This window comes from Balaenoptera ricei, chromosome 3, assembly GCF_028023285.1.
Source record: "Balaenoptera ricei isolate mBalRic1 chromosome 3, mBalRic1.hap2, whole genome shotgun sequence".
Classification (NCBI taxonomy): Eukaryota; Metazoa; Chordata; class Mammalia; order Artiodactyla; family Balaenopteridae; genus Balaenoptera; species Balaenoptera ricei.
The window spans coordinates 172,370,356-172,394,871 of record NC_082641.1 but is presented as its reverse complement, the minus strand read 5'-3'; the positions used below and the strand labels follow the sequence as shown (position 1 = coordinate 172,394,871).

Here is a 24,516-nt window from a genome sequence, read left to right as displayed (position 1 = left end):
TGTATGCAATTTAGAGCTTTGCCCTTACTGCTTTTAATATTCTTTTTATCTTTAATTTTCCCCATTTTAATTACAATATGTCTTGTGATCCTTTTTAGATTAATCCTGTTTGGGACTCCCTGTGCTTCTTGAACCTGTAGGTCTGTTTCCTGTCCCAGTTTATGGATGTTTTCAGCTACTATGTCTTTAAATACATTTCTGCCCCCTTTTCACTCTCTTTTCCTTCTGGGACCCCTATAATGTGAACATTAGTATGCTGTATGTTGTATCTTATACTGTCCTTATTTTAAAAGATATTTTTTGTTTGTTTTTCTGTTCAGCTTGAGTAATCTCCACTGCTCTCTCTTCCAGTTTGCTGATCTGTTCCTCTGTATCAACTAAACTACTGTGCCTTCCTTCCAGTGTATTTTTTATTCCAGTTATTGTATTTTCAGCTCTTTTTGATTCTTTATATTTTTTTGCCTTTGTTAGAAAATTCTAACTTCTCACTGTGTTCACCCATTCTTCTCTGGAGTTCTTTGAGCATCATTATGATTATTACCTTGAACTTTTTATCAGGTAGGTTGCTTATATGAACTTCACTTAGTTCTACTTCTGGGGTTTTATTTTGCTCCTTCATTTGGAACATTTTCCTCCATTGCCACATTTTGCCTAATTCACTGTTTTTATATCAATGAATTTGGTAGGTTGCTTATGTTTCCCAATCTTGGAGAAGTGGCCTTATGTAGAAGACATCCTGTGTTGCCCAGCAGCACACTCCCCTCTGGTCACTAGAGCTATAGGCTCTAGGTGTGCTATCCATGTGGGCTGCGTGGGTCTTTCTGTTTTAGTTGGATGACTACTATGGGAGCATTGGTAGGTATGGCTGGCCCATGGTCTAGCTGGTTGCCAGGAAAGCTTGTGCAGAGAGGTTGACAGCTACTGACGGTTGAGGTCAGGTCATGGCACATCCAGGGGAGTCTTGGTTCTGGCCCATTGGTGGGCAGAGCCAGGTCATGACAAGGCTGGCTTGGAGCCCATGGGTTCCGGGGGCTAGTGCTGGCCCACTGGTTTGTGGACCCATGTCCTGGGTTGCCTGGCTGCAGGGTCAGTGTTCTTGGAGCTAGTGTCGGCCTGAAGGTGGATGGGGCTATGGCACAGAGGAGGGGTCCTGGGGCTGGTGTCAGCCTGCTAGTGGTTGGTGCTGGTTCCTGAAACAGCTGGCTGCGTGGTCCAGGGAGTCCCAGAGCAGGTCTTGGCCTTCCAGTGAGTGGGGCCATGGCCCAAGGAAACCCAGAGTGGTACTAGCCTGCTGATTGTAGGCCAGGTCTTCACACAGCTGGCTGCAGTGGTCCTGGGGTTTGTGTCTGCCAATTGGTGGGTGTGGCCAGGGCTCAGGTTTTCCCAGTGCTGGTGCCCACCCTCTAGTGTGTGAAGTCAAGTCCTGGGGCTAGTGTCAGCCCACTGGTGGGTGGAGCCAGGTCCAGAAATCTCTGGCTGTGAGCCTGTAGGAATCCTGGTACTATTTCCAGTTCACGGGTGCATGAGACTGGGTCTTGGACCCTCTGGTGGGCAGGGTCAGGTCTCAGGGCAGCTGGAGGCTCAGGGAGTCTTAGAGCACCTGGCCTGCTGGTTGGTGGGGCTGTGTCCCTGCTTGGCTAGCTGCTTGGCCTGGGGTGTGCCAGGACTGGTGCCAACCAGCTGGTATGTGGGGCCAGGTCCTGGCACTAATAAGCTAGAGGGAGGATTCCAAAATGGTGTTCGCCAACACCAGTGTTCTCATGCTAATATGAGCCCACCAAAATGGCTGCTGCCAGCGCCTTGTCCCCAGCATGAGTCCCAATTGCCTCCTGCCTCTTTGGGAGACTCTCCTATGTCAGTAAGTGGGTCTGACCCAGGCTCCTTTCAAATTACTGTGTCTGCCCTGGGTCTTGGAGCATGTAAGATTTTGTGTAAGCCCTTTAAGAGTGGAGTCTCTCTTTCCCACAACCCTCTAGCTCTCCCCAAAGTAAGCCCCAATGACTTTCAAAGACAAATGTTCTGGGGGCTCTTCTTCCTGGTGCAGGTCCCCCGGGCTGGGGAGGCCAATGTGAAGATTGGACCCTTGCTCCTTGGGAAGAACCTCTGCAATTGTAATTATCTTCATGTTTGTGAGTCATCTATCTATGGGCATGGGTCTTGACTATACTGCATCTCTGCTCTTCCTACCCATTGCGTTGTGGTTTCTTCTTTATATCTTTAGTTTGTAGAAGATCTTTTTTGCTAGTCTTCAGGTTGTTCTCATCAATAGTTTCTCTGTAAATGCTTGTAATTTTGGTGTGCCCATGGGAGGAGGTGAATTCAGGGTCTTCCTACTCTGCCATCTTCACCACACCCCAAAAGTCATTGATTTGATGAAGTCCAAACTACCTATTTTTTCCCCCCATTTTTGCTCCAGCACTGCTCCCCTCTGGGGCAAAAGTGCCAATACTGAGAGGGGGGAGAGCACACACTTAGAGGGAATGGAACCAACTTGAACTGGACCCTGAGGGTTTCTGCTCCAGCAACTTTGGACCTGATCCTACCCTGATAGGGCAGTGTTGGCTACTCAGCATAGGAGAAGCCCTTGCTCACACCCAGCTCTGGCTTCAGCCCCTCCATCTCTAGCCCCATTGCCCACCAAGGTGATAGCTGTCAGCACACTGTGAGGATGACATGATGAGATAAAACTAGTGGTCACTTCAGGTCCAGCTCTCAAACCAAAGCCACTGGGCACACAAGAATGTATAGGGACCTTCCCACACAAGACACACATTTAACCTTGGGATAAGTAACTGTTTCACCTAATTTCATAGAGACAGAGAAAGTTAAGCAAAATGAAAAGACAGAGGAATTTGTTTCAAACAAAAGGAAGGATAAAAATCACGTGATCATCTCAATGGAAGCATAAAAAGCATTTAATAAAATTCAACATCCATTCATGATAAAAACTTTCACCAGAGTTGGTATAGAAAGAAATATCTCAACATAATAAAGGCCATTTATGACAAACTCACAGTTAATATCAAACTCAGTGGTGAAAAGCTGAAACCTTTTCCTCTAAGATCAGGAACAAGACAAGGATGCTCACTCTCACTATTTTTATTCAACATAGTACTGGAAGTCCTTGCCACAAAAGTCAGAAAAGAAAAAGAAATAAAAGGCATCCACACTGAAAGGGACGAAGTAAAACTGCTGCTCTTTGCTGATGATATGATACTTTACCTAGAATACCCTAAAGTCTCCATCAAAAAACTATTAAAACTAAGAAATAAATTTGTAAAGTTGCAGGATTCAAGATTAATATACAGAAATTTGTTGCATTTCCATACACTAATAATGAAATATCAGAAAGAGAATTTAAGAAAACAATACCATTTACAATTGCATCAAAAAGAACAAAATACTTGAGAATAAATTTAACCAAGGAGGTTAAAGACCTAGAGTCTGAAAATGATAAGACACTGATGAAGGAAATTGAAGACAATACAAATAAATGGAAAGATACCATAGGTTCAAGGATTGGAAGAATTAATATAGTTAAAATGTTCATACTATGGCAAGAAATCTACAAATTTAACGCAATCCCTATCAAAATACCCATGACATTTTCCATAGAACTAGAACAAATAATCCTAAAATTCACTAAAATTAATAAACTATTAATAGAATAAACGTCAAAATCTAAATGATCATCTCATTAGATGCAAAAAGCTATTAACAAAGTTCAGTATCCTTTGACAAGGAAAATGCAATATACTATGACTACAGGAGAATTTCCTCAACCTGAAATAAGGCATCATTAAAAAGCTCAGAAAAAAAAAAAAAAAAAAAAAGCTCAGAGGTAACAACATACTTCACAGTGAGCCTGAACACCTTCTCTGTAAGATCAGAAACAAGACAAAGATGTCTGCTCTAACCAGTTCTATTTAACATTGTAAGGGAAGTGCTACCAGGGAAATTAGGCAAGAATATGAAATAAAAGCATTCCAGATTTCATAGGATATATACACGTAACTCCTCAGGCAGACACACAAAATCATACAGATGTTGTCATGGCACATACAGGAGGACACACGCAGACACAGACACAAAATCCTCAGAGTCAATGGCTCAGACACACAGATGACCCCATAGACACATGGATCCCAAGACCTCTGCACTCCTCCCCAGTTTTCTTTCTCTGTTTAGGACTAATCACAATCAGATATGTTATAATTTTACTTAGATATCTTCTTTCTTCTCTACTAGAATGTCAGCTTTTAAGCACACAGGGATATTTCTTTGGCTTTGTTCACCACACCACCTACTAGTAGGGCACTCACGCTTCTATAATCACTTCCAGAAAAGCACCGGTCACAATGTGACCATTCCTCACTTTGCTTTCCCATTGGAAGCTCAGTGAGGGCGACAAAGGTTTCTGTGTCCTCACTCGGCCTCCATGTCCTCTGGGAGGTCTCCTCCGTACGGTATCCATCACCCCACAGGTCTCACCTGCGGACTGAGGTCGCTCCGGTCAGCCTCACAGGCCGTCCCCACCAAGCCCTTGATCGCTGTCCCCTACTTGAACTTCCACTGATGGGGAGAGAGGCGGCCTCCAGACCTCGGACCCCAGGTTTCCCAGCCACAGAGAGAGCACTTTCTGGGACCCTGGAAAGCACTGAAAGCTGTTGCAAGAGCAGGTGGGGACATGGCTCGGCCCATTTCTGCCTCTCGAGAAACCTGGAGCTTGTCCTCCGATTGAGGAGGAGGCACCACCTCCTGAGCCTGCGCACTTCAGGGATCCCGGGCGTTTCGCGCGTCTTATTTGGAGACAGTGTCGCGTTGCATTCTAGAGTTTTGGGAAGCAAAGGGGCCTCAGCGGCGGAGGGTCTGGCTGAGATCACCATTTCCCACAGGACACGGGTCAGGAGTTCTGCAGAGATTTTCCTGCATCAGGAAAGGGTAGACACCAGCCTCAGCAGCAGAGCGCCAACTCTCGGTGGAGGCAGATACTGAGGTGAGGAAGCCGCGCGTGTTCGGTGCATACGCTGCCAAAAGCACGGGGTAGTATGTGCCAGAGAACAAAGGGAGGGTGGTTTGCTGACAGTGGGGTCTGCCTGAGTGATTACTAGAGTTAGGGCAAGGCAGGGTGTCCCTTTTTGACATTATTGTTTTGAGACTATTGTGGAACTGTGCTTGTTGGTGCAACGCTGTTGTTTATGTGACAACGGGGAATATTGAGTTCGAGGGCGCTGAGCCTCATGACATGGGTTCTGGGTTTTGTCCCTGCTTCACCTCACAGTCACCTGGAGTTACAACAAAGAAAACTGCCAGAGTGAGACAGTGTTGCATTTAAACGTGTTTACTGGTAAGCAGGCACAGGGTACGCTAGAGATGGGAAATATAAGCTGAAAATGGTCTCAGTACCGGCTCTGGGAACACATGATGTTGATGCCCAAGGATTAGATTAGGACACACCCAGCCATATTCCACTTGGGGAGGTCTGTTACATGCACCTTTGTGTCAGGCCACAGCATTGCCAAGATATGACCCGAGAAACCTGGAGTCAACTCAGAGGTGGACTCCGAGAGCTCAATTACTTTCTCACCAGTTATGCGAATGACAGCTAGAGCAGATGTAGCCCTGGAGCGTGTTTCCTAAATCAGATTTGGTACCAAGAAAAGTCCTGTTGTGGCCCATGTCCTTTCCTAGTCCTTCCATTCTTCTGAAGAAGGATCCCAGAGGGTAGAAGAAATTGTGGAACATGTAAAAATCAAGGTTTCGGAGAGTTTAACATTCTCCTAGCATGTGAAAACGTTTTTGTTGCTTTCTATTAGTTATTAAGTAGTATATACTGTTGGGGCCAAAATGTGCCTCAATTTTATATTGATTAATTTGGATTTTTTTTTTTTTTTTGCCACACCATGCGGCACGCGGATCTTCCCCAGCCAGGGATCGAACCTGTGCCCCTGCATTGGGAGCAGGGAGTCTTAACCACTGGACCACCAGGGAAGTCCTAATGTGAATTAAAGTTACTTAAGAAATGGATAGGGGCTTCCCGGGTGGCACAGTGGTTAAGAATCCACCTGCCAATGCCGGGGACACGGGTTCGAGCCCTGGTCTGGGAAGATCCCGCATGCCGCGGAGCAACTAAGCCCGTGTGCCACAACTACTGAGCCTGCGCTCTAGAGCCCAGAAGCCACAACTACTGAGCCCACGTGCCACAACTACTGAAGCCTGCGGGCCTAGAGCCCGTGCTCCGCAACGAGAAGCCACCACAATGAGAAGCCTGCGCACCACGACCAAGAGTAGCCCCCACTCGCGCACAACCGGCCCCCACACACAGCAACAAAGACCCAACGCAGCCAAAAATAAAAAATTAATTAATTAATTTTAAAAAAAGAAAAAAGAAAGAAGAAATGGATAACGTAAGAGGGATACTCTGACTCTTCCTGAAAGCAGGAAAGAAATCTCTTACGTGAAGGGTCTACTGCTTGCATCTGGAGGTAGCAGGATACCCTTATGGCCGAAGATAGAGAATTCTGGTGAAGAAGCCTATAGAAATGAACCCTGTTACTTCTTTAATTCACTACCCCAAGCCCAAACTCTGTTTAGATTCTTCACTAATTGGGCACCCAAAACCTAAGTTTCTTTGTCTTGTCAATTCCACACAAGTTTATTATCTCTGTCTAAAAAGTATAAAAGCTGCCTGCTTTGGCCACTTCTTAGGTACCATTTCTATGGGACTTCCATGTGCATGAATTAAAATGTTTTTTCTCATGTTAATCTGTCTGCTATCAATTTTATTATTAGTTTAGCCACAAGAACCCAACACAGGTAGAGGGAGAAATTTCCCCCTCCTAACAATATATATACTATGTTAAGTGTAGTTGTTAGTTTTCACAAATGTATAGTTATACCACCATCAAGATGGAGGACACTGTCACTCCAAAAGAACACTCTCCTGTTTGTACTGAACCCTTCCCACCGTTAACCACTGATCTGTTTTAGCTTCCTATACCTTTGCCTTTTCCAGAATGTCATACAAATTGACCAGCATATTGCCTTGAGTCCTCATGGAAAATTTGACTCTGTATCTGTAAAACTGCATATTTATACAAACTTTGTGTTCTTCTGAGTTTGCGATTTTTGACATTGCCCAGAAGAGTGGCACACATTATGCTTTGAAAACTGAGAGATTTCATTGTTATCAGCTATATGAATTAAGGTAAGACCCCATGCTTAACTTTCTTCATTTGTATGTGGGAGGAATGATGGGGACAGATCAAATGAGATACTAATAATTGTAAAGTCACATGTCAACACTGCTAAGAAAGCATAAATTAGTACTGAAAAATAATGGGAGCAAGTCTGAACTTCCACTGCTGTCTAATGAAACCAAACTGTCACCTTTTACCCTACCTTCCATAACATGCGCTGAAAGTGTAAACACGGATATGATCCCTGAAAACAGAAAAAAAATGAGCTTTGAGGGCTTTGTGCATAAACCTCCCAGCTACTCCTCTTATAAGAAGGCATAGAAAATATCCTAGTTTGAGGATGTCAAATATACCTCTTTTCCCACTCCATTCAGATATTACTCAAAATGATACCTCTGATTGCGCCCTCTAAACAGCCATAGCTATTTTTGGTGTTTCAACCAGGAAATCATATTGGACTTGCACAGATATCACTCTACTCATAGGAAAATGCATGATGAGCTACAGTTGTGCAGATGACCTTTACTCAAACCCAAAGGAACTCGAAAGTTTCATGGGGTACAAATTGTGTCCTTCAGTCTGAATAGCAGCAAAATGATAATGCCAAATCAAAAGGCAATTTCAATTCCCTTCAAGTGCTAATCAGAAACATAAATACTATGAAAACTGATAGCCAAAAGCAATGGGGAAACTCACATCCCAGATACCCATGTCCAAACTCATGATCAAACAGCACATGCACTAAAACTTTTAGCTATGGCTAAAATGAAGATGAACCATGTCTATACCAACCATTGCTGCTAATCCCAAGAATGCAGGACTGAAGTATTGTTTACATCCACATCCAAGCAGTTCCTCAGTATTTTAAGATGTTAGATGGTGGAAAAATGATCAGTGGTGACATCCTCACTCACTGAGGCCACTACCTTCCATAAAAAAGATATACAACATACCCTGCCTTCCCTATCATCTCACCTGTCATCCTTTCCTTTCCTTTCACACACTTACATTCTTTTATAAAAGCAAAGGTTTCTTATTTAACCATCTCTCTTTTCCCACAAAAATATAAGCACCCAGAAGTTCAAGAATTTCTTTTATACTTCCATATCCAGAGCCTAGAGTGCCTGGAAAATTTTTGCTAAACTAGAAATGTTTTTAGTCTACACTGCCTGGCATATGAGGGATGTTGAAAAATTAGCATCAAGAGATTAGTCTCTGAGCAAGAAGGTTTCACTGGACCAGGTATCCTGACTTTTTCCCTTGCTTGGTTTGTGTTCTCTGAAAATTTGTAAGCTTCATTTGACTCATAAAGGAAATAACAAAAGAGAATCTAATTTGCTAAGGAGTTTGTCATTACAAATACATATATTAAGTGTGTACTTCTTTTAAAATCATCCAGTACACTGCAGGAAATATTTCAGTATTTAGACAAGAAAGGCAAAACCTGTTCCAGATGACTGGGAGCTGGCCTCACGCTCCCCAAAAGGCCTAGATATATCCTGTTGAAGAGAAAAATGTGACACACATCCAACATCAGACAAAGCTACTCTGTGACCATGATGGATCAAAACAAAAACAAAGACATTCTATAACCGTATCTCTATAAATAATAAAAGAGAACAGATTCTAAAGTTTTTGTTTTGTTTTGTTTTTTGTTTTTTCTGGCCACACCAGAAAAACAGGATCTTAGTTGCAGCTTGCAGGATCTTAGTTCCCCAACCAGGGACTGAACCGGGGCCCTCGGCAGTGAAAGTGCGGCGTCATAACCACTGGACTGCCAGGGAATTCCCTAAAGATTCTAAATGACCAAAATTCCCCTCTTCTCACTAATGATCGGTACTTCTTAAAAATTAACTTCAGCATCATGCCATTCTTTCTGCCTTGTTAGATAATAACTATTATGATTACCCATGACAGAATTTAGCTCACTTCCTCACAGCATCCAATGTAGAATAACGTCTTGCTTCCTTGAATAGCAATCAAATCATCTAACACAAGTCAAAATCCAATAGGAAGTCCTCAAGTGCACTGCTACTGTTACACCCCACATTTTGTGGTCATTCCTATTATGAGAACTCATTACACCCCTCCTTCTCCTTGACAACAGACGTGATCATGGTGGTCTTGGCAAAAGGGGACAGAAAACACCATGATTTAAGTGCTTGGTGTTATGAATGAATAAGAAATTTCATGACAGAAATTATAATAAAAGAATAAAAAATAAAAAGTGCCTGAGGTAAAAATACCTGCCCTTGTATGCACAATAATATTGACTCAATGTATAATGATTAGGTGGAGAAAATTACAAGTTGATCTGAAATTCCATAATTACAATGGGATATTTAATATACCCTCTCAGGAAATGTATTTCCTAGCAGATGAGTGCTTGTTAAACAGCTAATAAAATATTTCTAAGAAAAAGCTACAAAAGCACTCATTAGAGAAAATAATGCACATACTTTGAATCTTATACAATCAAAGAGAACTGAAAACATATTCAGGGATTACACTCAGATGTGAGTAAAAGGAAACACTGAGAATCTGCCCGATATGAGGAAGGTGCTGATTCTACATGGAAGGACTGGGTCTGAGCAGTCACTGCACAGTGAAGAACAGGAACAAACTCCCAGGTAGTTCTTTTGGACTGCAACACAAAGGGGAATCAGGAGCACAAAGTCAACAGCAGTATTAACAGACCAAGGTGTTATTACAAATTAGAGCTTATATGAATACAGTCTAGAGAACAGTGTTCAGAGGATATTCTCAACCACGACAGTCTAAATTTCTTGCCAGATGGACACAGTGGGCTTGCAGGATAATCCAAACTGTGCTGAATCTTCCATGTTGAACTTTGGAAAACGCTGTGGAAGCCTACAGCTCTGATCAAATGGAAGTCAAACAGTCTGTGGTGGTTTTGAGGATATTCTCTTTTTTTCCAGTTTTATTGAGATATAACTGACATACAGCGGTGTATAAATTTAAAGTGTACAGTATGATTTAACTTATATACATCATGAAAGGATTATCACAATAAGGTTAGTGAACATCCTTCATTTCATATAGATACAAAATTTTAAAGAAATAGAAAAAATTTTTTTCCTTTTGATGAGAACTCTTAGGATTTACTCTCTTTAACAACTTTCTCATGTTGTACATTACATCCCTAGTACTAATTATTTTATAACAGAAAGTTTGTACCTTTTGACTGCCTTCCTTCAATTCCCCCCTCCCCCTCACACCTTGCTTCTGGTAATCACAAATCTGATCTCTTTATGAGTTTGTTTTTGAAATATAAATGACCTATAACACTATGTTAGTTCCTGTTACACAACATGGTGTTTCAATATTCCTATACATTTCAATATGATCACTAATATAAGATTACTTACAATCTCTCACCATACAAAGATATAATTATTGACTACATTTCCCACACCGTACATTTCATACCTGTGACTCATTTTGCAACTCTAAGTTGCACCTCTTAGTCTCCCTCACCTATTTCTTTCCTCCCTTACCTCTTCCCCCTCTGCCAACTACCTGTTTGACACAGTATCTGTAACTCTGTTTCTATTTTGCTATGTTTGTTAATTTGTTTTGTTTTTCAGATTCCAAAAGTAAGTGAGATTATACAGTATTTGTCTTTCTCTGTCAGACTTATTTCACTTAGGATAATACCTTCTAGGCCCATCCACAATGTTGCAAATGGCAAAATTTCATTCTTTTTTATGGTTGAGTAATATTCCATTATATATATTATAATATTATAAATATATATAATAATATATATATATATATATATGGATTAGATTGGTCCTTTTGGGACTGTAATTCCTGAACCTGGATGTCTGTTTCCTTACCAGGTTAGGGAAGTTCTTGGCTATTATGTCTTCAAATATGTTTTCTGCCCATTTTCTCTCCTTTCTTTCTGGGACTCCTATAATGAGAATGTTAGTATGCTTGTTGTTGTCTCAGAAGTCTCTTAAACTGTCATTTAAAAAAAATTCTTTTTCCTTATTTTCTGTTCAGATTGAGTGATTTCCACTACCCTGTCTTCCAGTTTGCTGATTCATTCCTCTGTATCATCTAATCTACTACTGATTCTTTCTAGTGTATTTAAAAATATCACTTACTGTATTCTTCAACTGTTTGGTTCTTTGTATTTTTAAAATTTTTGTTAAAAATGACTAATTTCTCACTCTGTTCACCCATTCTTCTCCCAAGTTCTTTGAGCATCTTTATGATCATTACCTTGAACAAGCAGATTGCTTATTTCTGCTTCCTTAGTTCTACTTCTGGGGTTTTATCTTGTTCCTTGTTTGGAACATATTCCTGTCACCTCACTTTGCCTAATTTGCTTTTTAAATTTCTATGTATTTGGCACATTGCTTGTTTCCAGACCTTGGAGAAGTGGCCTTTTGTAGGAGACGTCCTATGTGTGCAGTGCTCTCTCCTCTGGACACCAGAGCTATATGCTCTAGGTATGCCCCCTATGTGGGTCCTTCTTGTGTAGCGGGCTGACTAGGCATGGCTGGCCCTTGGTCCAGTTGGTTGCCAGGTCCTGCCTTGTGCAGAGGTTGCTGACTGTTGGTAGGCAGGGTCAGGACATGAGGTGGCTGGCTATAGAGCCCCAGGGGGTCCGAGGGCCAGTGCTAGCCCACTGGTGGGTGGAGCTAGTTTCCAGGGTGGGAGGTCATGGGCCTGGGACCCCCGAATCTAGTGTCAGCCTGGTGGTGACTGGGGCCAAATCCCACAGTGGCTGGCTGAAGGGTCCAAGGTGTCTTAGAGCTGGGGGGTGGGGCTGAGGCTCAGGGGATCCTGGGGTTAATGCCAGCTCACTGATGGGTGGAGCCAGATCCTGAGGTCTTTGGCTGCAGTAAGCTGGGGGTCTCAGAGTTGGTGTCAGACCACTGGTGAGCAGGGCTTATTTCTGTCACAGATGGCTACAAGGTCTGGAGTGTCTCAAAGCTGGTACTGGCCCACTGGTAAATGGGGCTGTATCCTGGTGTAGGCCCACTCGTATATGGGGTTGGGTCCCAACAGCTGGCTGTGGGGCCTCAGGGGTCCCAGGGCCAGTGCCAGGGCAACTGGGGGCTCAACGTGTCTTAAGGCAGCTGGCCATATGGTGGGTGGGGCTGTGTCCCCACCTGGCTAGCTGCTTGGCCTGAGGTATCCCAATACCGGTGCCAACAGGCTGGTGGATAGTGCAGGTCGCTTGTGCTAATAAGCTAGAAGGACGATTCCAAAACCACACTTGTCAGCACCAGTATCCTTGTGGTAGAATGAGCTCCCCCAAAGGGCTGTCACAGTGTCTATGACCCGAGAGTAAGCATCAGTTGCCTCCTGCTTCTCCAGGAGTCTCTCCAAGATCAGCAGGTGGGTCAAACCTAGGCTCCTTTCAAATTACTGCTTTTGCCCTGGATTTTGGAGCACATGAGATGTTATGTGCATCCCTGAAGGGTGGAGTCTCTATTTCCTACAGCCCTCTGACTCTCCTGAAAGTAAGCCCCGCTGGTCTGCAATGCCAAATGTTCTGGGGGCTTGTCTTTCCAGTGCAGGGCCCCTAGGCTGGGGAGCAAGATGTGGGGTTTGGACCCCCTTGCTCCTTGGGACAACTTCTGCAATTGTAATCATCCTCCTGTTTGTGGGTAATGGGTCTTGACTGTAACGTTTCTCCACACTTCCTACTGGTCTTGTTGTGGGTCCTTCTTCCTATCTTTACTTGTAGAAGATCTTTTCTGCTACTGTTCAGGTCTTTCTCATCAATAGTTGCTTGGTAAACAGTTGTAATTTTGGTGTGCCCATGGGAGGAGGTGAGCTCAGGGTCTTCTTACTCCACCGTCTTGAACTCTCTTCAGTTTTGAGGATATTCCTGACTGGCAGAGCAAAAAATGAGGAAAATGAGCTGGAAGCAAGTGTCTTCAAAGGCCCTATGCTTCTTGTGTGTCTCTTTCCGTACAGGTGGCTCCAAAATCTACCTAATCCTATTTCACATCTGCATTTCAAATTACCTGTAAATTAGGCTTTGGTGAATTCTAACATGGGACCATAAAAGCAACAGAGTCTAGAAAATGTAGTTCACAACATTACTCACATTGAGATAACAGAGTCAAAAAGGGTCATCACCAACTCTAAATTTTATTGTCCTCTCACAGGTCTCTCTTAATGCAAATTCCATAGCCCAAATCCCAGCCAGAAGGAATGACAAATAACAAATGACAAAAGATGAAAACAATAATTCACATGAGAGTATATGATGAACTTTGCATACTTACAAATATATGCCAACTCATTGTTAGCAAAGAAATGGAATAAAGCTCTTCAGGCCAATGAAAAGTTAGTTTTCTCTTAAGAAATAAAGGTGGAATATGTATATAATGTATAAGGGATGTTGAGTACTTGCCGCAGGAGGCCAGTACAATAAACAAACAAGTACCAAAGTGTCATTTTTCAGTGTTCCCTTATTTGCAGAAAAGTATTATATAAAAATTAAACCCACTTACATATTAGAAATATACTTCAATTCACCCATGGATCAAAGAGTCTTCAAAATAAAAACAAAAATTTTACTGAGTAAAGGATAAAATTACCTATTAAACTTAGGAATGACTGCCTAAAGGGTACCTACAGAATTATCTTACCTCAATATTTACTTGCAAAAGTAAGTACTACTCCATACAACAGAAAATAACTTTAAGAATGTGCCACTGGAAAAAAAAAAAAAAAAAAAAAAAAAAAAAGAATGTGCCACTGATAAGGACAATATATGTTTAAAGTTTATAACACTTCTTCCATATTGTAACCTTGAGTATTCTACATGAATTAATTTGTACCAGGCTTACCCATATTACTTATATTAACATGAATTTTTTCCAGTGCAGTTTTCACATGACTACAAAAATATTTGTTTCAACTGAATAGTTTGTTTTACTTTTCAGTTACATGGTATCTATCCAGTGTACATTCTCACATGGTTTTGTAAGGATGTAGGGCAAATGAAGGTTTTCATATATTGTTTACATTTAACAGAATTCTCTCTAGAGTGAGTTCTTTCCCAAGAAAACGGGACTGAAGACTTCCCCAATTCCTCACACTTACATGGTGTGCACCGTCTTGTGTCCTTAAAATGTTGTGTGATAAAGGCTTTCCAATATTCCTTATGTTCAGTTTCTGGTAAGAGTTCTTTCATGTATTTGAACATAATAGGAATTGCTGAGGGCTTTACCATATAGTTTGCATTCACAGGGTTTCTCTCCAGTGTGAATTCTATTTTTTGTATTCAGAATGAACTGGGAAAATTGAAGGTTCTCCTACATTCCTGACATTCATAGGCCTACTTTCCATTATGAGTGTTTTCATGGTTTTGAACAGAACTGGGACAATCGAAGGCTTACCTATAATTTTCACATTCGTGTGGTTTCTCTCCAGTGTGAGTTCTTTCACGATTTCATAATGAACTGAAGAAATCGAAGGCCTTCCCACATTCCTTACATTATTAGGTCCATCTCCAGTGTGCTTCACCACGTCTTGAAAATTTAGTGATAGAACTGAAGGCTTTCCCACTTTCTTACATTCGTAGCACTACTCTCCAACATGAGTTCTTTCATGGTTTCGTAAAGAACGGAGATGACTGAAGGCTTTGCTACAATTCTTACATTCATACTGTTTCTCTCCAGTGTGAGTTCTTTCATGGTTTCGTAATGAACTGGGACAATCGAAGGCTTTCCCACATTTCTTACATGTATAAGGTCCAACTCCAGTGTGCTTTATCATGTGTAAACGAAATTTTGAGAGAAAAATGAATGCTTTCCCACATTCCTTACATTCATAGGGTTTCTCTCCACTATGAGTTCTTTCATGACTTCGAAGGGAACTGAGATAACTGACGGCTTTACCACATTGTTTACATTGGTAGGGTTTCTCCCCAGTATGACTTCTTTCATGTTTTTGAAGGAAACGGGGATAACTGAAGGCTTTACCACATTCCTTACATGCATGAGGTTTCTCTCCAGTATGAGTTCTTTCATGTCTTCGAAGGGACCTAGGAGTACTGAAGGCTTTACAACATTCCTTACATTCATAGGGTTTTTCTACACTGTGAATCCTTTCATGACTTCGAAAGTAATTGGGACAATCAAAGACTTTCCCACACTCCGTACATTTATAAGGTCCATCTCCAGTGTGCTTCATCACGTGTCTTTGAAATTTGGTGAGAGAACTGAAGGTTTTCCCACATTCTTTACATTCATAAGGTTTCTCTCCACCATGACTTCTTTCATGTTTTCGACAGGAATTTGGACAACTGAAGGCTTTACCACATTTTTTACATTCATAGGGCTTTTCTCCACTGTGTCTCCTTTCATGGCTTTGAAAGGATCTGGGACAACTGAAGGTTTTACCACATTGCCTACACTCATAGGGTTTCTCTCCACTGTGACTTTTTTCATGTCTGCGAATGGAAGTGGGCCAACTGAAAGTTTTCCCACATTGTTTACATTTATAAGGCTTCTCTCCTGTGTGAGTCCTTACATGTATTTGAAATGAACTGGGAGTAATGAATGCTTTCTCACATTCCTTACATTTATAAGGTCCATCTCCAGTGTGAGTGATCATGTGTGCTCGAAGGCTTGAGAGAAAAATAAAACCTTTTCCACATTCCTTACATTCATAGGGTTTCTCTCCAGTATGAGTTCTTTCATGTTTTCGAAGAGAACTGGAATAACTGAATGCTTTACTACATTTTTTACATTCATAGAATTTCTTTCCATCGTGATTTCTTTCATGGTTTTGTATTCCTATAAGGGAAATAAAAGCTTTACCACATTGCTTACATTCATAGGGTTTCTCTCCTGTGTGAGTCCTTTCATGTGTTTGAAAAGTTCGACTATATCTAAAGGTTTTTCCACATTGTTTACATTGATAGGGTTTCTCTCCCATGTGGGTTTTTTCATGTATTTGTAGTGCACTTAAAAAAATAAAGACTTTCCCACATTCCTTACATTTATAAGGAGCATCTCCGGTGTGTGTTATCATGTGTCTCCGAAAGGTTGTGAGCCACTTAAAGGGTTTCCCACATTCCTTACATTTATAAGGAGTATCTCCAGTGTGCGTTATCATGTGTCTTTGAAAGGTTGTGAGCCACGTAAAGGATTTCCCACATTCTTTACATTCATAGGGCTTTTCTCCTGTATGAATCCTTTTATGTGTTTGAAAGGATTTGCGAAAACGAAAAGCTTTCCCACATTCCTTACATTTATAGTTCTCCTGTCCACTGTGTTTTCTTTCATGTTTTTCAAAACACTGAAGATAACTGAAGGCTTTACCACATTCCTTACATTTATATGGCTTCTCTTCATATTTCTGATACTCATACAGTTTGTGTCCACTATGATGGTTGATATGCCTATTAAGGGATGAATGATGCATAAAGACTTTTCCACATGCACTGCATTCATGTAGTTTCACTCTAGTAGTTTTCTTGTTCAGACTGAGTTTTGGAATAAGGCTGAAGTTTCCTGCACATTGACTACCTTCTTTAATTTCACAAAGTCTCTCTACAACATGACTTCTGTAAAAAATGAGAATCACGTTAGTAATGATTTCTTTACCAACAATTTAATATTTATTAGTAGGATATTTGAACTACATTTTTATGATCTATAGCAAAAGTGTAGGTTATCTCCCTTGTCTGAATTGTTTTTGATTGAATATAAGAAATGACCTGCAAGAAGACTTCACTCTTGGAATTATCAAAACATTGATATTCACATATAGGGCTTGTTAATACTGTTTCCAAGAGAACTATTTTCCAAACACTAAACATCTATGTCACATATTAGAAAGTATTTGGGGGAAACTTTTTCTGAGAATAAATAAATGTGAAGCAGGCATTATGTGTTTAGGTCCCTTCTTTTAAAATTTCATCACATACCAGGACCCTCATATAAGGCACTACTTTCTGTTGTGAGTGTGACTTACCTTAGTTTTCTCCCCTGGTTTTTGTACTGATCTTCAATGTCATGATCCTCCCATTTTTTCCCTAAATTGCAGATGAAGAAAAACGATTCCAAAATATTAGAAATTATAGAACAATTATTAGATTCTATATTCATTGTTGGCTGTGACCAGGCCTAGTTTATATACCAACATCCTCCCTTCCACATAGGACATCTTGGAAGACCATCAATGAACAAGAAACATTTGTTCCCTAATTGACAAAGTAAAGGAAAGCTGTCACCCTTACCTACCGAGGCCAGGTTTCTGAAGGTTTCCCGCATCACATCTCTGTAGAGTTTCTTCTGTGAAGGATTCAGTAAAGCCCACTCCTCCAGGGTGAAATTCACAGCCACATCTTCAAAGGCTACCGAGTCCTAAAATACCCCAAATATGTGTATAGCAGGATGCATGACACTGACAGGACTAGACATCTATACACCATTTTTGTTTTGTTTTGTTTTGTGTTTATTTTTGGCTGTGTTGGGTCTTCATTGCTGCGTGTGGGCTTTCTCTAGTTGCAGCAAGCAGGGGCTACTCTTCATTGCAGTGTGCAAGCTTCCTATTGTGGTGGCTTCTCTTGTTGCAGAGCACAGGCTCTAGGCGCACAGGCTTCAGTAGTTGTGGCACGCGGGCTCTAGAGCGCAGGCTCAGTAGTTGTGGCACACAGGCTTAGTTGCTCCGTGGCACGTGGGATCTTCCTGGGCCAGGGATCGAACCCGTGTCCCCTGCATTGGCAGGCAGTTTCTTAACCGCTGTGCCACCAGGGAAGCCCTATACACTATTTATATGAAGGTTATGTATGATTCTGTCATATCCAAACATTTATTCTATGACTTGATTATCAGCAACTTACTCTGTCTATACTTCCTCACAAATTTAGCAGCATAATGAACATGGAAATATTTACTCTGATCACATTACATCTAATTTCTCACTAACAGCAGGGTCCAGAACATGTTGGGAAATGACAGACATGATATACAAATGAAACAAATGTTCCCATTTTAAGACCATCAATACCTTGTGAGGAAAAACTCTTTCATCTCCTTCCTTTTACGTACCATTTATAGCATTTATGAGGCAGAGGGTCAAATCTGCACAAACTTTTATGAATAAGAACATAGTGCTGAACTAGAAGCTTTTTTTTTACTCCCATCACCAAACAAAAGAGTCCAAGAAAACTGTAAAACTTTTAATAGGACCCAGTTGGCCAATTTGGCCGTAAAGTAATCCAGGCCTTTATAAGTAGTCAGATGTAGATGACAGAAAGAAAATACTCTTGTGGGGAAATAGTGCTGTTAACTTGTGTAACATTTACCACAGACTCAGTTTTTCCTTTCTCTTTGTTTGATCTGATGCACTAGAAAGTTAATTGGCACTTACAGTTAAATGGCGCAGACAGTAGGAAGACAGCATGAAAACACAGACCACAAAATTCCTATACTCATGTGCCTCAGGGCTGCTTAGAGGCATACATAGGCACACAGAGTGAGACAATATGCCAGAAGAGCTCTTTATGGCAGATCTAGAACACAGTGTCCTGTGTCTTTCTAACCTTGAGGAACAGATTAAGAGTTGTAGATTGCAAGTGCATTCACTGAAAATCACAAGGGTTTGATGGTGAATCTGCCCATAAGTATGAAATACACAAAGGATTCAACAGTGCTTTCCCCCTAAAGAACATAAAATCTCCATTTTCAAATTGCAGGAGGAAGTTATTTCCTGACCAGCCACTCTAGAGGCTGCCCTGCCAACTTCTCTAATTTCCAAGCTCCCACAAGGTTTACAGGAACATGACAGCTTGACCCCTGGGGATAGGAATCCCTTTGCTGATGACAGCACACATTGCCAATAGTGTATGAAAGGTTTTATTACCTAAATAATTAAGGTATCTGAGGAAAGTAAGGCAGGCCTCTCCAGAGCTTTCAAGAAATGGCTTCACAAGCAAGGAAAGGTAATTGGACTTTTTAAAAACTGAAGTTAGGGGCTGGGTTAGGATGAGGGTTCACACACAAGAGCAGGATCTTAAGAGGATTGAATCTCTTGCCAGTGCCAATGGAAGAAGGACTAAGGCTTTCTGATCACTTTGTATAGATGTGGGTAAAAGGGTAAAGAGAATGAATGAGGTTTTAAAGCAGTCAGCAATCAATCATCAAAAATTGAAGACAGAGACTTACAGGTTCTAATCTGGCATTTAAGGAACTTAGAAGTCATCATTCCTGGCCTCAAAGAAAAAAAATGAAAAAAACTTGAACAAGTCTTCTTAGACCCATCAGAGCATTGAGGTCACAGGCAAAACACTCTCTCTAAAACTGGGAAAGAAGAAATAAAGATGGCATGTAAAAATAAGCACCAGGGGCTTCCCGGGTGGTCCAGTGGTTAAGACTTCGCCTTCCAACGCAGGGGGTGTGGGTTTGATCCCTGGTTGGGGAGCTAAGATCCCATATGCCTCGCAGCCAAAAAATCAAAACATAAAAACAGAAATAATATCGTAACAAAATTTAATAAAGACTTTACAAAATGTCCACATCAAAAAAAGTAATAATAATAATAAAAAATACCAAATACTCTGTTCTTAACAAGGCCTGTACTGAAAACAATATATTTCACCAGAGGCTAACACAAAGCCAAAAAAACAAAAACAAAACAAACAAGACAGAACACAATATCCATGAACTGTAGAGCAATGACAGAAGGTTTAAAATACACAAAATGGGAATATCTAAAAAAACAAAAAAAGATACATAGAAAGGAACAGAAAAAATGAGTGAAGTAATAATCATTGAGATTTTCCTAAAATTAATCATAAATGGCATGCTGTAGATCCAAAAAGCTTAAAGAACACTACATGTCAAAAATGCATACCAAGTATATCATATTCTAACTAGAGAAAAATCAAAGAGAAAGAGAATATAGTGAAAAAAAGCCAGAGGGGAAACCCACCTTACTTATAGAGAAAAAAGATTAGAATTAAATCAGACTTCTTTTCAGAAACCATGCAAGCAGGAAGAGAGTAGAGTGAAATATTTAAATTTTTGAAAGAAAAAACCACTCTTCTACTTTTCAAAACCAAAAGCTGGTCCGCAGAAAATATTAATTATAATAAAATTGATTGACATCTAGTCAAGATAACGGAGAAGAGAAGGCAAAACAGAAATAATATCAGAAATGAAAGGAGGGGGGAAATGAACATAAAAAGATTTGATACAATTCAACATCCATTTATGGTTAACAAACTAATAATAGAAGGGAACTCTCTGTTCTTGAGAAAAACATCTACAGGACACCTGCAGCTAACATCATACTTAGATACAACACCAAAAACAAACAAACAAACAAACAAACCAAGAAGGGAAAAAATGATAAGTCTCACTTTATTAAAAGGAAAATTCCTGTGCTGGGAAAGTGTTAAGAGAATGAAAAGACAAGTCACAGACTAGGAGAATGTCTTTGTAACACACATATCTGATAAATGACTGGTATCCAGAATATACATAGAATTCTTGGGGACTTCCCTGGTGGCGCAGTGGATAAGACTCTGTGCTCCCAATGCAGAGGGCCCGAGTTCAATCCCTGGTCAGGGCACTAGATCCCAAATGCATGCCACAACTAAGAGTTCGCATGCCACAACTAAGGAGCCTGTGTACCACAACTAAGGGGCTCTGGAGCCACAACTAAGGAGCCCTGGAGCCACAACTAAGAAGCCCATGTGCCACAACTAAGGAGCCCGTGAGCTGCAACTAAGACCCAGTGCAACCAAATAAATAATTCTTAAAAAACCCCAAAACAAAATATATATATAATTCTTAAAACTCAACAGTAAGAAGACAAACAACTCAATTAAAAATGGGAAAAAGAAAAAAAAAATGGGAAAAAGATCTGAACAGACAACACACCAAACAAGATATACAGATGGGAAATAAGCAATATGAAAACATGCTCAACAAATGTCTTTGGGAAATTACAAAAAAACCAACAATGATATGTCACTACACACTTATTAAATGGCTAAATTCAAAACACTCAGAACACCAGCTATTAGTGAAGATGTGAAGCTGCTGGTAATCATTCCTTGGTGGTGGGAATGAAATTTGGTATGCCTACATTGGAAGATAAGAATTTTCCATGAATACTTAATATACTCTTATACATATAGTAAGATCCAGCAATCACATTCCTTGGTAGAGACCTAAATTAGTGGAAACCTTAAGTACACACAAAAGCCTAAACATGAATGTTTCTAGGTGTTTTATTCATAATGGGCAAGAGTTAGAGTTAAGCATGATGTCCTTCAAGAGTCGAATGGATAAACAATCAGTGTCATTCCCACTGTAATAAGGTGAAATATTGTTCAGTGAAAAAATGAAATGAGGTATCAAGCCATGAAAACACATGAAGGAACCTTAAAAGTACATTGCTAAGTGAAAGAAGCCAATCTGACAAGGCAACACAAGATTCCAAGTATATGACATTCTGGAAAAGACATTATTATGAGCCAGAAAAAGATCTTTGGTTCTGAAGGATTTGGGGGTTGAAGGGAGAGATGAATGAATAGATGAAGCATAAAGGACTTTGAGGGAAGTGAAACTACTCTATAGGATATAGAAATGATGGATACGTGTCAATAAACATTTACCAAAACCCATAGATCCTATAACACAAAGAGTCATTGATAATAAAAACTGTGGACTTTAATGCATCACTATTGGTTCAGTAATTGTTATAAATGTACTGTGGTAATACAAGATGTATAAAACAGTGCAAACTGTGTGGATGCAGAGGGGTTATGTGGGAACTACTAAGGAAAAGAATTATAGGACCACAATATTCAAGAGATAAAGGAATCCACAGGAAAGAAAAGCAAATATTTGAATCAGTTGAGATAAGCACACTGCTTCCCTACCGTTCAAAACGAAAATCCACATTCAGAAAGTTAAATACATTCTTAAAGTTGTGGTCCAGACACTCCCAACTGAGATAGAACCCCTAGAAGTGAGTCAGTCCCTGGTGAAGAAGGGTAGGGACCCAAAATTAACTCGGGCAGCTGCACATACTCTTCTTTTGCCTGGCCATGTGCGAGCCCTTCCTCCCCCAGGCTTCCATTCTCACAAGTGAGGAATTTCTCAGCAGGTTCCGACCCAAATGAACTCCCAAATTCATAAACCCTTTGTCAAGGAGACAGAACACCAACCTCCATAGACTTTCCTGTGCGCAAATTACACTGAATGCGCCAACGTTATGGATGCAACACTTAGCCATACATCTGCACCTGAAGAAACCACTAGTACAACTGCAGAAAGAAATCACCGAATCTCCTCCACCTCCCCAGGAGCACCTGAACCCCCACCTTTCCAGGGCTCTGTACCTTCTCTCAGCATAAAGACTCCTTCTGTAGTGGGTGTGAGCAGGTGGGAAACCTACAAGGAGAGGTTCCCCAGGAAGAACCAATTGGCCTTCACTTCTACCTCTCTGCGCATGCTCAGAGAGGGCCTTGGTTTGGCTCACCCACCACAGGCCATACTCAACACTGGAGTTACTTGGCACCACTATTACATTTTAATGACACAAACACACTGACCAATCCAGCAAATTCACTCAGACTCAGTGTTTATGTGGAAAGGAGGAAAGAAAACTGGAACGCACTTTACTAGTTCAACCAGAAAATCCCAAATATATATTCCTTTCAGCAAAGATGTCAGTTAATTATTATTTCATGGCAAGACTTGTTTTGTAATTAATTAATCATACTTGAACACTTCTGGTCTGCAAGTCTAAACCCTGGAATTTCATTTGAAATCATCCAAAAGTAATGAACAGCCCTCTGAAACAACTACAGTCAGGGTAAGAGGGAGTGAAACCAGTATCTTAAGTGAAATGCAATACTGGAACCTTTCTTTCCACCCCTGAAATTCACCTCTTTTTTCGCCTCTTTGGAAATGTTTTATGCTATCTTTCAAGCCTATTGATTAAATTAAAATGTATTTACCCCTACTGAAAACGGACACTTAAATAAAGCAATAAATCTTTTCAGGTCAACAAAAGCAGGGAGGCGCAAGGCTGACAGAACAGATCACCCAGGAAAGTTTCAAAACGGAACCTCCAACCAAAGGATTTTCCGTAGGATGTCTGGGCCCAGGAAAGATCCTGGGACGAGAGGCACAAGGATTTCATACAACATAGTACCAGGCGGTCATTCTCGGCTTTCCTCTCATGTAAAATACACACAAAAAAATAAAGCTTTCAAAAACAGCCCATCCGTGGCTCTACTTAAGAAGGATAAACAATTAAAATATTGAGGCTATCTGAAATGCACCACGGCGGACGAACAGTAGAATATGCTGTGAATCAGAGAGAGGAAGCTGGCGTTTGGGAATGCGAAAGGGATTTGGAAATTTAGGGATTTATCGCCAACCCTAGGAAGAGCTACGCTGGTAAAACGGTTGTGGATTTGAGACCCCGCTCCCCCCAAATATGAAAAACTCAAGAGAAAACATGTCGCGCTGGGGAGAAAGGAGGGAAGGGGGACCTCACACACCACAGCTCTTCCCATGCATAAAGCCCAGACCCCGAGTCTAACGACCCTCCCGCGGTCACCGCACAACCCGGGGGAGACGCGGGGCTGCGGGCGCAGAGCTGCGCAGAGAGGCTCCGGGGTCAGGGCCGACGTCGCCGCGCACCAAGGGACGGGACAGGACGGCCGGGGTCCCGGCTGCCGGCCCCGCCTCGCCCCCACGCTGCGAGCCGGAGCGGACTGAGGTCCGAGCGGCGCCCCGGGTGGACTCGGGCCAGCGGACTCCGAAGTTGACCGCGGGGAGGCCCGGGTCCCGCCATGGCCGCTTCCGGCCGGTTCCCACCAGCCCCTCCTCACCGTCTCCACACCCAGGGAAGCACACTCACCATTTCTAGGTTTCCGGGGTCTCCCTGAATCCTTCCTACAACTCCCACGACCCGTGTAGATCACAGCACAACAGAGCCTGCGGCAGAGAAAAAAGACCACTACGGGATGATGAGCACCCACGAGCAAAGCCGGAGCGATTAGCTATGGCCCTTCCCTTGAGGGGCGTCACCCCACCCACCGGTCCCAGCGACCTCCGTGATTGGACAGTTCCCAAGGCCGCGCCCCCTCGTGGCTGAGTGACAGCGAGGCGGGAGGGCGCTTGGCTCAGGCGAAGCGGCTTCAGCCGTTGGTGGTAACCTGTCTCCGCGGGAATATTTGAATTTAAACAGAGCTTATTCCTGTCCTAAGGCTGACTCTGTAGTCTTCCCACAGCTTGGTCGGAACACGAGGTCACAGGTGTGCACAGGGAATTCCTCATTCAGT

At 41.7% G+C, this 24,516-nt stretch overlaps 1 protein-coding gene across 2 annotated transcripts; it reads right to left on the bottom strand.

Annotated features, from left to right (window-relative positions):
- Positions 1-9,655: 9,655 nt before the first annotated feature.
- Positions 9,656-24,242, bottom strand: LOC132362972 (zinc finger protein 709-like). 2 transcript variants are annotated; one of them, XR_009502524.1, is made up of 5 exons: positions 24,093-24,242; positions 17,443-17,569; positions 17,178-17,238; positions 14,594-16,767; positions 9,656-13,075 (listed from the first exon to the last, which is right to left on the bottom strand). XR_009502524.1 is itself a non-coding variant. In XM_059918212.1 (4 exons), the coding sequence occupies exons 1-4, from the start codon at positions 24,093-24,095 to the stop codon at positions 14,781-14,783; spliced, it is 2,178 nt and encodes a 725-aa protein (XP_059774195.1). In that variant the 5' UTR covers positions 24,096-24,242; the 3' UTR covers positions 13,955-14,780. The 2 variants fall into 2 exon arrangements, 1 of the variants encoding a protein (XP_059774195.1); XM_059918212.1 differs by lacking the exon at positions 9,656-13,075 and having other exon boundaries at positions 13,955-16,767.
- Positions 24,243-24,516: the final 274 nt, after the last annotated feature.

Bases quoted from the DNA above. Each gene is read 5' to 3' on its own strand.
- LOC132362972 (XM_059918212.1), bottom strand. The intron at 17,239-17,442 runs GTAAGGGTGACA...TCTGCAATTTAG, and splicing joins CAGAAACCTGGCCTCGGTAG to GGAAAAAATGGGAGGATCAT. The intron at 16,768-17,177 runs GTAAGTCACACT...CATTTTTTACAG, and splicing joins AACCAGGGGAGAAAACTAAG to AAGTCATGTTGTAGAGAGAC.